At 45.3% G+C, this 12,178-nt stretch overlaps 1 protein-coding gene across 4 annotated transcripts in view; it reads right to left on the bottom strand.

Annotated features, from left to right (window-relative positions):
- The window catches only part of SESN2 (sestrin 2), a 52,079-nt gene extending 40,191 nt beyond the window's left edge, over positions 1 to 11,888 (bottom strand). For 2 of the 4 annotated variants that reach the window (XM_070763671.1, XM_070763674.1), the window contains exon 1: positions 11,520 to 11,858. In XM_070763671.1, the coding sequence (XP_070619772.1) occupies positions 11,520 to 11,609 (90 nt within the window). In that variant the 5' untranslated portion in view covers positions 11,610 to 11,858. Of the gene's footprint in view, positions 1 to 11,519 lie in introns of all 4 variants that reach the window. The other 2 variants (XM_070763670.1, XM_070763673.1) reach the window with 2 other exon arrangements.
- Positions 11,889 to 12,178: the final 290 nt, after the last annotated feature.

Genomic DNA, 12,178 nt, shown 5'->3' with positions numbered 1-12,178 from the left:
TCACAATCTCCCTCTTCCTGCTTGTTATACCTCTAGCTATGCAGCCAAGCATCCTACTTGCTTTCCCTACTGCCTGACTGCACTGTTCACCCATTTTGAGACTGTCAGAAATCACTACCCCTAAATCCTTTTCTTCTGAAGTTTTTACTAACACAGAACTGCCAATAATGGATAAGGCAATTACAATAATCTTCTAAGACAGTGATGGTGAACCTTTTTTTCCCTAGGGGCTGAAAGTGGGTGGGTGGCTGTTATCACTCCTGCACAAGTGCCCACTCCTATAATTCAATGCCTGGGGTGGGTGAAAATGCCCCCCCTTCCTATCTTAATAATACAGTGGTACCTCTACCTAAGAAGGCCTCTACTTACAAACTTTTCTAGATAAGAACCAGGTGTTCAAGATTTTTTTGCCTCTTCTCAAGAACCATTTTCCACTTACAAACCCGAGCCTCTGAAACTGTAACTGGAAAAGGCAGGGAAGAGCCTCCGTGGGGCCTCTCTAGGAATCTCCTGGGAGGAAACAGGGCCGGGAAAGGTGGGGAGAAGCCTCTGTGGGGCCTCTCTAGGAATCTCCTGGGAGGAAACAGGGCTGGAAAAGGCAGGGAGAAGCCTCCGTGGGGCCTCTATAGGAATCTCCTGGGAGGAAACAGGGCTGGAAAAGGTGGGGGGAAGTCTCCGTGGGGCCTCTCTAGGAATCTCCTGGGAGGAAACAGGGCCTCTCCCCTCCCTGTGGTTTCCCCAATTGCACACATCATTTGCTTTTACATTGATTTCTATGGGGAAAATTGCTTCTTGTTACAAACTTTTCTCCTTAACAACCTGACCACAGAACAAATTAAGTTCGTAAGTAGAGGTACCACTGTATAATAATAATAACAGATTTGGAAGGGACCTTGGAGGTCTTCTAGTCTAACCCCCTGCTCAGGCAGGAAACCCTACATCACTTTGGACAAATGGCTATCCAACATCTTCTTAAAAATTTCCAATGTTGGAGCGTTCACAAGTTCTGGAGGCAGGCTGTTCCACAGATTAATTGTTCTAACGGTCAGGAAATTTCTCCTTAGTTCTAAGTTGGTAAGAATCTTGTGAAGATTCTTCTCTTTTCATCCAGAAGACTGGCATTTTGCCATTCTATTGCCTTCATTTCTCTTCAAAAATCTTATTTTATTTTGTCCAATACACAATGAGGGTTTTAGTGGGTATATATCTATATACACATAGTAAAATACACGATGAAGGTTATAGAGGAGATACTCATAGTAAAATATATCTATGAAAGAATAGAAAAGAAGATATAATAATAGAACATATCAATGAAAGAATAGAAGAAGAGATATAGGAGTAGAAGAAAGGTAGAGGAGATATAGGAGAGCAATAGGACAGGGGACGGAAGGCACTCTAGTGCACTTGTACTCTCCCCTTACTGACCTCTTAGGAATCTGGATAGGTCAACTGTAGATAATCTAAGGGCAAAGTGTTGGGGGTTTGGGGATGACACTATGGAGTCCGGTAATGAGTTCCACGCTTCGACAACTCGGTTACTGAAATCATATTTTTTACAGTCAACTTTGGAGCGGTTAATATTAAGTTTAAATCTGTTGTGTGCTCTTGTGTTGTTGTGGTTGAAGCTGAAGTAGTCGCCGACAGGCAGGACGTTGCAGCATATGATCTTGTGGGCAATACTTAGATCTTGTTTAAGGCGTCTTAGTTCTAAACTTTCTAGGCCCAGGATTGAAAGTCTAGTCTCGTAGGGTCTTCTGTTTCGAGTGGAGGAGTGAAGGGCTCTTCTGGTGAAGTACTGTATCTTTGGACATTTTCAAGGGTGTTAATGTCTGAGATGCGATATGGGTTCCAAACAGATGAGCTGTATTCGAGGATGGGTCTGGCAAAAGTTTTGTAAGCTCTGGTATGTAGTGTGAGATTGCCAGAGCAGAAGCTACGTAGTATTAGATTAACAACTCTTGAAGCCTTCTTGGCTATATTGTTGCAGTGGGCTTTGGCACTTAAATCTTTTGTTATTAGTATACCAAGTTCTTTAACCGAGTGGGGATTGTCTGTGATAATTTGATTATTCAGTTCGTATTTGGAGTTCATATTCTTCTTCCCAATGTGTAGGACAGAGCATTTGCTAGTTGAGATTTGGAGCTGCCATGTGTTAGCCTTAATTTCGAATGTCTTACTGTGGCCTGGTGCATGCACACACTAGTAAATGCCTGACTCAAACAAGCAAGCACAGGCTGTTCCCCTGTTTACTCTCACCCACACTTCCTTCCCTTTCTTCTGTTATTTCCTTAGGTTGCATTTTACCTCCTCGGGGCGAGCATTCTGGGCCTACGTGGGCAGGAATTAGCTTTGTGTTGCTCCCGCATGCATGGATTTGCACAAGGCAAAAAAAAAGCACAACGCACACAAACAAACCTGCAGGCTCAGTGGCTGACTCTGAATAACACACACACAAATCAGGATTCAGTGAACTCACAACTGCCTGGATTCTTCCTAAAAAATTTAGCCCTAAACCAGGAGTGTCAAACTTGATTTCATCTTGGAAGGGTGTGACAAAATGGACAATACAAAACTGGTATCGATATATGCAGTAATGGGCTGCCACAATGTGGGTGCGGCTTATTTTGTGGGTGTGGCTTAACAGTCATGTGACTGGGTAGGAGTGGCTATCCGGCCATGTGACCAGGTAGGAGTGGCTTGAACGATTAGCTGAACTGTTAAGTCCTCGACTTACAACCTTTGCAGTGTCGCTCGCTGGGGTGACAATTTGCTTCGTGTTTCCCGCGCTCTCCTTCCTGGGTGCCGCCCCCACACATCTCAGGATGGGTAGCTAGGTGAACGGGTGCTGCCAGAAGTATAAATGCTGCCAGCACCACTTCCACCCACGCCTTCTGCTTGCACCTCAGGTGGGAGGTGGACGCGTGAGGCTGGAGGGGAGTCGGGCAGGAGAGACGGAAGCTTGTCCGAGGCCAGGAAGGAGGAAAGAGGAAAAAAGCAAGGAGCGCAGATGCAGCAGGGAAAAAAAAGAGAGCTGAGCCCAGTAATCCAGGAAGTGACAGCCGCCGATCAGCTGGAGCTGCGCACGCATCTTCATTTCCACCGGTGGAACTGCGTTCCACCCTGTCCTGCCTGCTCCCACCCCGGGTATATGGTGGATCATATTCAATTTGAGATTATGGATAAGAGGATGAATTCGGCCAATGAAACTGATCTGCGGAAACTGATGAGACGATGGGACAAGGTAAGAGGACATGCGGTTAGCAGAATTCGAGACCGAGCCTCCAGGAATAAATTGGAATCACTTTATAATATGTAAATAGATATATTGCTCTTGAGTTAAAATGGTATATATAAAATATGCCCCCATTTTGGTGGAGGGGTATGAACGTTGTCCAGTGGCAGGCACTAATATCACTGAGACTCGGGGCGGCTCACAACAATAATAACAATGTACAAATCCAATGTATCTAAAAACACAATTTAAAAACCCTTATTTATAAAATAATCACACAACCCAATCAAACCATACATAAAACAGTAGTTAGGGGAAGTGTCAATTTCCCCATGCCTGGTGGCAAAGGTGAGTTTTCAACAACCTACGAAAGGCAAGGAGGGTGGGGGCAGTTCTGATCTCCAGGGGGGAGTTGGTTCCAGGGGGCCGGGGCCGCCACAGAGAAGGCTCTTCCCCTGGGCCCCACCAAACGACATTGCATGCATGCATACATACATACATGATACTAATCACAACAATTAGTTTTTGTAAGGTCGCCAATTTTAAAATCATGACTCCGAGCAGTGAACACTATTCAAAGAAAATATAAAAACATTAAAAAAAAAACACCACAGAGAAAAACAGAAAAACAACACACACAGTTGGGATAAAAACACCCATGTATTGCAAGACAACCTCTTCCTCTCCAGGCCTGGTAACACAACTGCTTCTGACGCAACTGCTGAAGAAAACAGTGTGTGTCCTATGTGATTTTAACCCTTGTATTTGTTGGCTGGGTTCCCACACACACTTAGCCAAACCATCGATCAATTCAGCAACTCCATGCAAAAATGTAAAGCTTCGTTAGAGATAAACTCGGTTGAATTTGATAAGTAAAATTGGAATATAAGAATAGAGATATTTTTAAAGAAGTACAGTGATACCTCATCTTACAAACGCCTCGTCATACAAACTTTTTGAGATACAAACCCAGGGTTTAAGATTTTTTGCCTCTTCTTACAAACTATTTTCACCTTACAAACCCACCGCCACTGTTGGGATGCCCCGCGTCCGGACTTCCGTTGCCAGCGAAGCACCCATTTTTGCACTGCTGGGATTCCCCTGAGCCTCCCCTCCATGGGAAACCCCACCTCCGGACTTCCGTGTTTTAGCAATGGTGCAGGGGAATCCTAGCAGGGGAATCCCAGCAGTGCAAAAATGGGCGCTTCGCTGGCAACGGAAGTCTGGAGGTGGGGTTTCCCAGCGAGGGGAGCCTCAGTGAAATCGCAGCATTGCAAAAACACAGAGGTCCAGAGGTGGGGTTTCGAGGACTTCGGTGTTTTTGTGATGCTGCGATTTCACTGATGCTCCCTTCACTGGGAAACCCCACCTCCGGACTTTCGTTGCCAGCGAAGTGCTCGTTTTTGTGATGCTGGGATTCCCCTGCAGCATTGCAAAAGCACAGAGGTCCGGAGGTGGGGTTTCCCATGGAGGGGAGCCTCAGGGGAATCCCAGCAGCACAAAAACGGGTGCTTCGGCTGGCAAAAGGGGTGAATTTTGGGCTTGCACGCATTAATCGCTTTTCCATTGATTCCTATGGGAAACATTGTTTCATCTTACAAACTTTTCACCTTAAGAACCTCATCCCGGAACCAATTAAATTTGTAAGACAAGGTATCACTGTATATTAATAAAGCAAGTCAAATTCGATGGGTAAAATTGGCATATAAGTACAGAGATGGTTTTGAAAGATTTATAAAAACGGAATGAGTGAACAATAGATGATTTATGGTGCACTGAGAAAAAAATGTGTGAAATTGGTTATATATTTTTTCTTTTCTTTTTTCTCTTTTTTAGTATTTTCAATGTTTGTGATTTGATAGACTATACAGGGGTTTTTAGATTTAAGCAAAATGTGTAAAGAGAAATAGGAGTCACTACAGCCTACCAGTTAATTAGAAAGTGAGAAATATTGTTTATTTGTCAGTATAGTGTTCCCTCGATTTTCACGGGTTCGAACTTCGCGAAAAGTCTATACCACGGTTTTTCAAAAATATTAATTAAAAAATATTTCACTTTTTTCCCCTATACCACGGTTTTTCCCGCCCGATGACGTCATATGTCATTGCCAAACTTTCATCTGCCTTTAATAAATATTTTTTTAAATAAACTTTACTAAATAAAGATGATGAGTAAATAATCTAAATGGTTGCTAAGGGAATGGGAAATTGCAATTTAGGGGCTTAAAGAGCCTCGCAGTCTCCGCAGGGCAAAAATAGTGTACAGTGATACCTCATCTTACAAACGCCTCGTCATACAAACTTTTCGAGATACAAACCCGGGATTTAAGATTTTTTTGCCTCTTCTTACAAACTATTTTCACCTTACAAATCCACTGCCACCGCTGGGATGCCCCGCCTCTGGACTTCCGTTGCCAGCGAAGCACCCGTTTTTGCACTGCTGGGATTCCCCTGAGGCTCCCCTCCATGGGAAACCCCACCTCCAGACTTCCGTGTTTTTGTGATGCTGCAGGAGAATCCCAGCAGCGCAAAAACGGGCGCTTCGCTGGCAACGGAAGTCTGGAGGTGGGGTTTCCCAGTGAGGGGAGCCTCAGTGAAATCGCAGCAGTGCAAAAACACAGAGGTCCGGAGGTGGGGTTTCGAGGACATCAGTGTTTTTGCGATGCTGCGATTTCACTGATACTCTCTTTGCTGGGAAACCCCACCTCTGGACTTCCGTTGCCAGTGAAGTGCTCGTTTTTGTGATGCTGGGATTCCCCTGCAGCATCGCAAAAACACAGAAGTCCAGAGGTGGGGTTTCTCATGGAGGGGAGCCTCAGGGGAATCCCAGCAGCGCAAAAACGGGCGCCTCGGCTGGCAAAAGGGGTGGGTTTTGGGCTTGCACGCATTAATGGCTTTTCCATTGATTCCTATGGGAAACATTGTTTCGTCTTACAAACTTTTCGCCTTAAGAACCTCGTCCCGGAACCAATTAAGTTTGTAAGACGAGGTATCACTGTATTTACTTCCGCATCTCTACTTCGTGGAAATTTGACTTTCGCAGGCGGTCTCGGAACGCATCCCCCACGAAAATCGAGGGAACACTGTATATACTTAAGGGAAAATTAATGAGCCGCCCCGAGATTTCGGAGAAGGGCGCCATACAAATCTAATAAATAATAATAATAATAATAATAATAATAATAATAATACATGATGATTGGGATTGCTGAAGGACAAGATTAGATTAAAATTTTGCAATAAGGGATAAAAGATTTATAGAGAAATTAATAATTTTGTATTATGAATTTTTTTCTGGGGTTATACAAGAGTTACTAACAAAATACTGCATTTTATTGTAGTGGAAATAGAAGATATTTGACACTGTACTAAAGCGTACGAAGGAAAAAACAATAAAAATTTTATACCGAAAAAAAGAGAGAGATAAACTCAGTTGACCTTATTATCTGAGATTGCATACTACACAAAAATATTGAGTTGGTTTATGCTTCTACGCCCAGGAAGGCCAGAAAATGGCTTCATAAACCAGGCTAATGATTTTTGTGTGAACCCGTGATACTATCGCATCAGATAGAAAAATTTGAGGGAGGCCCAAGAGAGTTTAAAGCAATTTACATCATCTTCTTACCTTGGAACACAAAGAGAAGCAACAAAAATAACTACCAGTTCAATTCAACCAAGGGGAGTCAGTTTTTTTGCATTTGTTAAAAGAGCTGGACCAAAACTGTTAAGTTCCTGGATCTCAGGGAGTAAATTTGGACCGCTCTTTAAACATAATCTCTCTCCCAATTGCTGCTATTTAAAAAAAACAATAACTCCACACTGTGCTGTCTGCAGCTACCAAAGGAACAGCAAGCTGTCCATTTAATATATAAATACTATAATATAGGAGGGGTCTCCAACCTCAGCAACTTTAAACCTGATGGACTTCAACTCCCAGAATTCCCCAGCTAGCAAAAGCTGGCTGGGGAATTTTGGGAGTTCAAGTCTTTCAAGCCTTAAAAGTTGCGGAGGTTAGAGGCCCCTGGTATAGAGCAATTGGGGATGGGGTAGATAATAAATTAAGTGCCCCTAGTTCAGTGATGGTAAACCTTTTTTTCCCTCTGGTGCATTCAATAATAATTGAATAATAATAATAATAATAATAATAATAATAATAATAATAATACAGATGTATTATTGAATGAAGATCTAAAAATCGAGCTGCAACGACTCTGGCATAAGCCAGTGAAAGTGGTCCCAGAGGTACTTGGCATGCTGGGCGCAGTGCCAAAGGATCTCAGCGGACATTTGAAAAACATCGGAATTGACAAAATCTCCATCTGTCAATTGCAAAATGCCGCTTTACTGGGATCGGCAAACATAATTCGCCGCTACATCACGCAGTCCTAGGTGCTTGGGAAGCGCCTGACTGGTGATGAAATACGAAATCCAGCATAGTGATCTCTTTTGCTGTGTTGTACTGACATAATAATAATAATAATAATAATAATAATTTATTAGACTCGTATGCTGTCCCTCTCTGAAAACTCAGGGTAGCTCACAACAATAATAAAACAATACAGAACAAATCTAATAATTAAAACGATAACTAAAACTCATTATCTTAAAAACAATCAATACTACACAATCATACCCACTCATAACTTTAATAGTCAAAAAAGGGGATACACTAGTTACCCCGTGCCCAGCGACATAGATAGGTCTATCTATGCTTGATAGGTTTCCAATGCTTGGAGATGGTGAAAATTGCGTCCCTTGCCCCCCCCCCCGAGGCCTTCTGGGGGCCTGAAACAGCCCATTTCCCAAACTCTTGTGGGCCCTGTAGGTCCATTTTTTGCCCTCCAAAGGCAACAGACAAAAAAATGCCTCTTCCATTCCCCTGGAGACTCTCTGAAAGCTGAAAATGCCCTACAGAGCCTCTGGGCAAGCCGAAAATCAGCTGGCCGGCACACACATGAATGCTGGAGCTGAGCAGTTGTGCCAACAGATATGACTCCGCGTGCCACCTGTGGCATCCATGCCATAGGTTCGCCAACACTGCCCTAGTCTGTGCCTACATCTGTATGATGATGGGGGGAGTTTCCAAGAATACCTCTCCATTCCTTTTGGAGTCTGAAAAAAAGGGGGCATGGAGAAAGCCTAGGGCTCCCTCCCTTGGGGCCTAACGGACAAAGCCGCAATCCGGAGGGGTGTGTCTCTCAGTTGCACAAGTACCGCAAAAGAGCCAACTCCACTTCTCGGCTCTTGCCCAGGGAGGGACTGAAGCCAAGCCCAGGGGAGCCTCTTGGCAATTGGTACGAAAAACCCTGGAATACATTTCCTTTATGACTGTTACTATTGGCTCGTAAGCCTACACTTCAATTGGGGGGGAGGGGTTGTCTTCTATTCTTTAATATCCTTTTTTAACAGCTTGCTGAGAGAATACGCTGGTGAGCCTGGAGGTTGAGGGGGGAGAGGAGGTTTTTTACAAACACCCAAAGAGTCACAAATTATGGGCAAAACATAGGTACTCTACAACTGAGGACTGAGCCCAAAATTTCTGCCATCAAGTGAGACACTTGGGTTTCCCCCCAATTTGTAACGCCGCCCAGAGTCTGACAGAAGTTATAATGCAGAGCATATAAATCAAATCAAACCAATCAATAAATACATCAATACAGAAAGAAAGAGAGAGAGAGAGAAAGAAAAGAGAGAGAAAGAAAGAGAGAGAGAAAGAAAAAGAAAGAAAAAGAGAGAGAAAGAAAAAAGAAAGAGAGAATGAGAGAGAGAAAGAAAGACAGAGAGAAAGAAAGAAAGAGAGAAAGAAAAGAAGAAAGAGAGAAAGGAAGAAAGTGACACAGAGAGAGAAAGAACGAGAGAGAAAAAGAAAAGAAGAAAGAAAGAAAGGAAGAGAGTGACAGAGAGAAAGAAAGAAAAAGAGGGAAAGAAAAAGAGAGAGAAAGAAAGAGAGAAAGAAAGAGAAAGAGAGAGAAAGAATGAAAGAGAGAGAGAAAGAAAGAAAGAAAAAGAGAGAGAAAGAAAGAGAGAAAGAAAGAGAAAGAGAGAGAAAGAATGAAAGAGAGAGAGAAAGAAAGAAAGAAAAAGAGAGAAAGAAAGAGTGAGAGAGAAAGAGAGAAAGAGAGAGAGAAAAGAGAGAGAGAGTGAGAGAGAGAGAGAAAGAAAAAAGAAAGAGAGAATGAGAGAGAGAAAAAGAAAGACAGAGAGAAAGAAAGAAAGAGAGAAAGAAAAGAAGAAAGAGAGAAAGGAAGAAAGTGACAGAGAGAGAGAAAGAAAGAGAGAGAGAAAGAAAAGAAGAAAGAAAGAAAGGAAGAGAGTGACAGAGAGAAAGAAAGAAAAAGAGGGAAAGAAAAAGAGAGAGAAAGAAAGAAAGAGAGAGAGAGAGAATGAAAGAGAGAAAGAAAGAAAGAAAAAGAAAGAGAGAAAGAAAAAGAGAGAGAGAAAGAGAGAGAGAAAGAAAAAAGAAAGAGAGAGAGTGAGAGAGAGAGAGAAAGAAAGAAAGAAAAAGAGAGAAAGAAAGAAAGACAGAGAGAAATAAAGAGAGAGAGAGAGAAGAGAGAGAGAGAGAGAGAGAGAGAGAGAGAGAGAGAGAGAGAGAGAGAGAGAGAGAGAGAGAGAGAGAGAGAGAGAGAGAGAGGAGTTTTAAAAAGCAGGCTTCGTGCGAACAAAGCCCTTTAAACGGGGAGCGTGCGCTCTACCCGAGCCGAGGAAATTGGTCGCCCAAGGGCAGAAGCGCCGCGCGGCGTCCGGGGGAAAAAACCCTCATAGCCGGGACTGCTTCTCCCCTCTCGCCTTTATTTCAACGCCGCCTTCGAAGAGAGAGCGCACAACCGGCCCTTCGGTGCGCGCGTGTCGGGCATGTCCGTGCTTGTCAAGGGCCCAGCGCTCGCCCGCGAAACCCCCGGCCTCCCCAAAAGAGGAACTCCAGCAACTAAACGCTTAAGTAACTTAAGTAACAAGCGAGCGAGGTGAAAACTAGCTGCAACTCAAGGCCGGAGTTTTTGAAAGCGGGAGTCGTGGGAACGAAGCCCACTTCTGGGTTTTCTCTCGTGTTTGGAGATGCTGGATTGAGAGCGCACGCACGGCCCTCGGTCCGCGCGTCTCGGACATGCCCGTGCCTGTCAAGGGACCAGCGCTTGGCTACTCCTCAGTGTAGGATCGTCCCCCAGATCGACCCACTCAGATTTATTTGTTTTGTCAAGTACCGATGGGTTTTATACAAAGATAATACTCCTCCTGACCTTCCCTAAAAGTTTAAAGACCTCTCTGTGCCACCAGACTTGGGGCCATTCGACCCACGGCCCCTGGCCCACGAGTGGAGTAGGTCTCGCTGTGGGAATGGGAGTGAATGGTTTTAAATGTTATTAGAGTTTTTAAAGTTTTTTACCCATATTGATTGGAGTTTTTTAGATATGTACATTGTATATTGTTTGATATGTTGTGAGCGGCATATAAATCTCATCAATCAATCAATCAATCATATTTATATTCATGATACTGTACATGATTTCCACGCTCGCACGCTGGGGATCCACTCCCCCTCCAATTGGAGTTGGATCATTGCAGAGGCCAATCTTTCCTCCCACCCACCCACCCCCACCCACCCTTTTCTCTCCCCCCCTGTTTTTCCTACTCCTCCATTCTCCGGCTGATGCAACGAACATTCTGAGACATACATGTTTGTTGGAAAGGACAAGCGGCGCTACTACCCCCACCCCCACCCCTTTTTACGCAATCCCGCCGCCAGGAGCAGCAACAACTGCAGCGCACGCCCCCCACCCAGGCCCCTTCCCCCGAAAATGGGAAAGGAAGGCGGCGGGACACACACACACACACAAGGGGGGGGAGACCCGCATCGCAGCCGGAGACTTTCCAAAACAAAAATAAATAAGTTAGGAAGGAAGGAAGGAAGGGGAAAGAAGAAACAAGAAAAGAAAGAGGGGAAGGAAGGTAAACGAAGAAGGGAGGTAAATGAAGGAAGGAAAGAAAGAAGAAAAGAGATCGGAAGGAAGGAAGGTAAAGGAAGAAGGAAAAGAAAGAAGAAAAAAGAGGGAAAGGAAGAAGAAAAGGAAGAGGGGAAGGAAGGAAGGTAAAGGAAGAAAGAAAAAAGAGGGGAAGGAAGCAGGAAAAGAAAGAAGAAAAAAGAGGGAAAGAAAGAAGAAAAGAAAGAGCGGAAGGAAGGAAGGAAGGAAAGAAAGAAGGAAAAGAAAGAAGGAAAGAAAGAGGGGAAGGAAGGGAGGGAAGCGTCAGGGCGGCGAGGGGAGGCAGCAGCGCGCATCTCTCACCTTCTTGCGTCTCAGAGCCTCGCAGCCTCCGCAGGGCAAGTAGCCCTCGACTCCGGCCGGGTCGCAACTCTCCGAGTCGGCGACGATCATGGCTGTCCCGCTGGACGCGACTCGGCGCGGGGAAAAAAGGCAGCGAGCGGGCCGGTCGGTCGGGGGGTCCGGTCAGCCGCCCGCCGTCCCTCCTCCCTTCTCCTCCCCGGACTGCAAGAGCCGGGAGAACGTCCGAAAGCCGCAGCCTTCCCGGGAGGTCCGGGCGCATCGGAGGGGCCGGAGTCGGGCTACTTGGGGTCGGAAGGCGGCACCGGAGGGAGCGGGGAGGAAAGAGGAAGAGCCCCGCGCACCACCGACTCGTCTCCCCGGCCGCTTCTTTCATACTGGCGAGAAGCGCTCAGATCATTCCGAGGAAGCCCTCGGCGCCCGCCCGGCAGCCAATTGCGTCGGGGGGCGGGGCTCTTTCTCGAAGGAGGCGTGGCCCCTCCGACCTTCCGCACCAATGGGAAGGGGTGAAATAAAGGCAGCGCGCTTGGGATCATGGGAAATGTAGTTGTTTATTTCTGAGGGCTCTCTCTCTCTCAGAGATAAACAATAAAGCTTTTCTCGCTGTCTCGGGCGCGCACTCACATGTACCCTGAATGCTGGGGCGGAGGGAGCGTGTGTGT

This window comes from Erythrolamprus reginae, chromosome 11 (genome assembly GCF_031021105.1).
Source record: "Erythrolamprus reginae isolate rEryReg1 chromosome 11, rEryReg1.hap1, whole genome shotgun sequence".
NCBI classification, from domain to species: Eukaryota; Metazoa; Chordata; class Lepidosauria; order Squamata; family Dipsadidae; genus Erythrolamprus; species Erythrolamprus reginae.
Note: the sequence above shows the minus strand (reverse complement) of the source record. Positions and strands in the feature narration are given on the sequence as shown.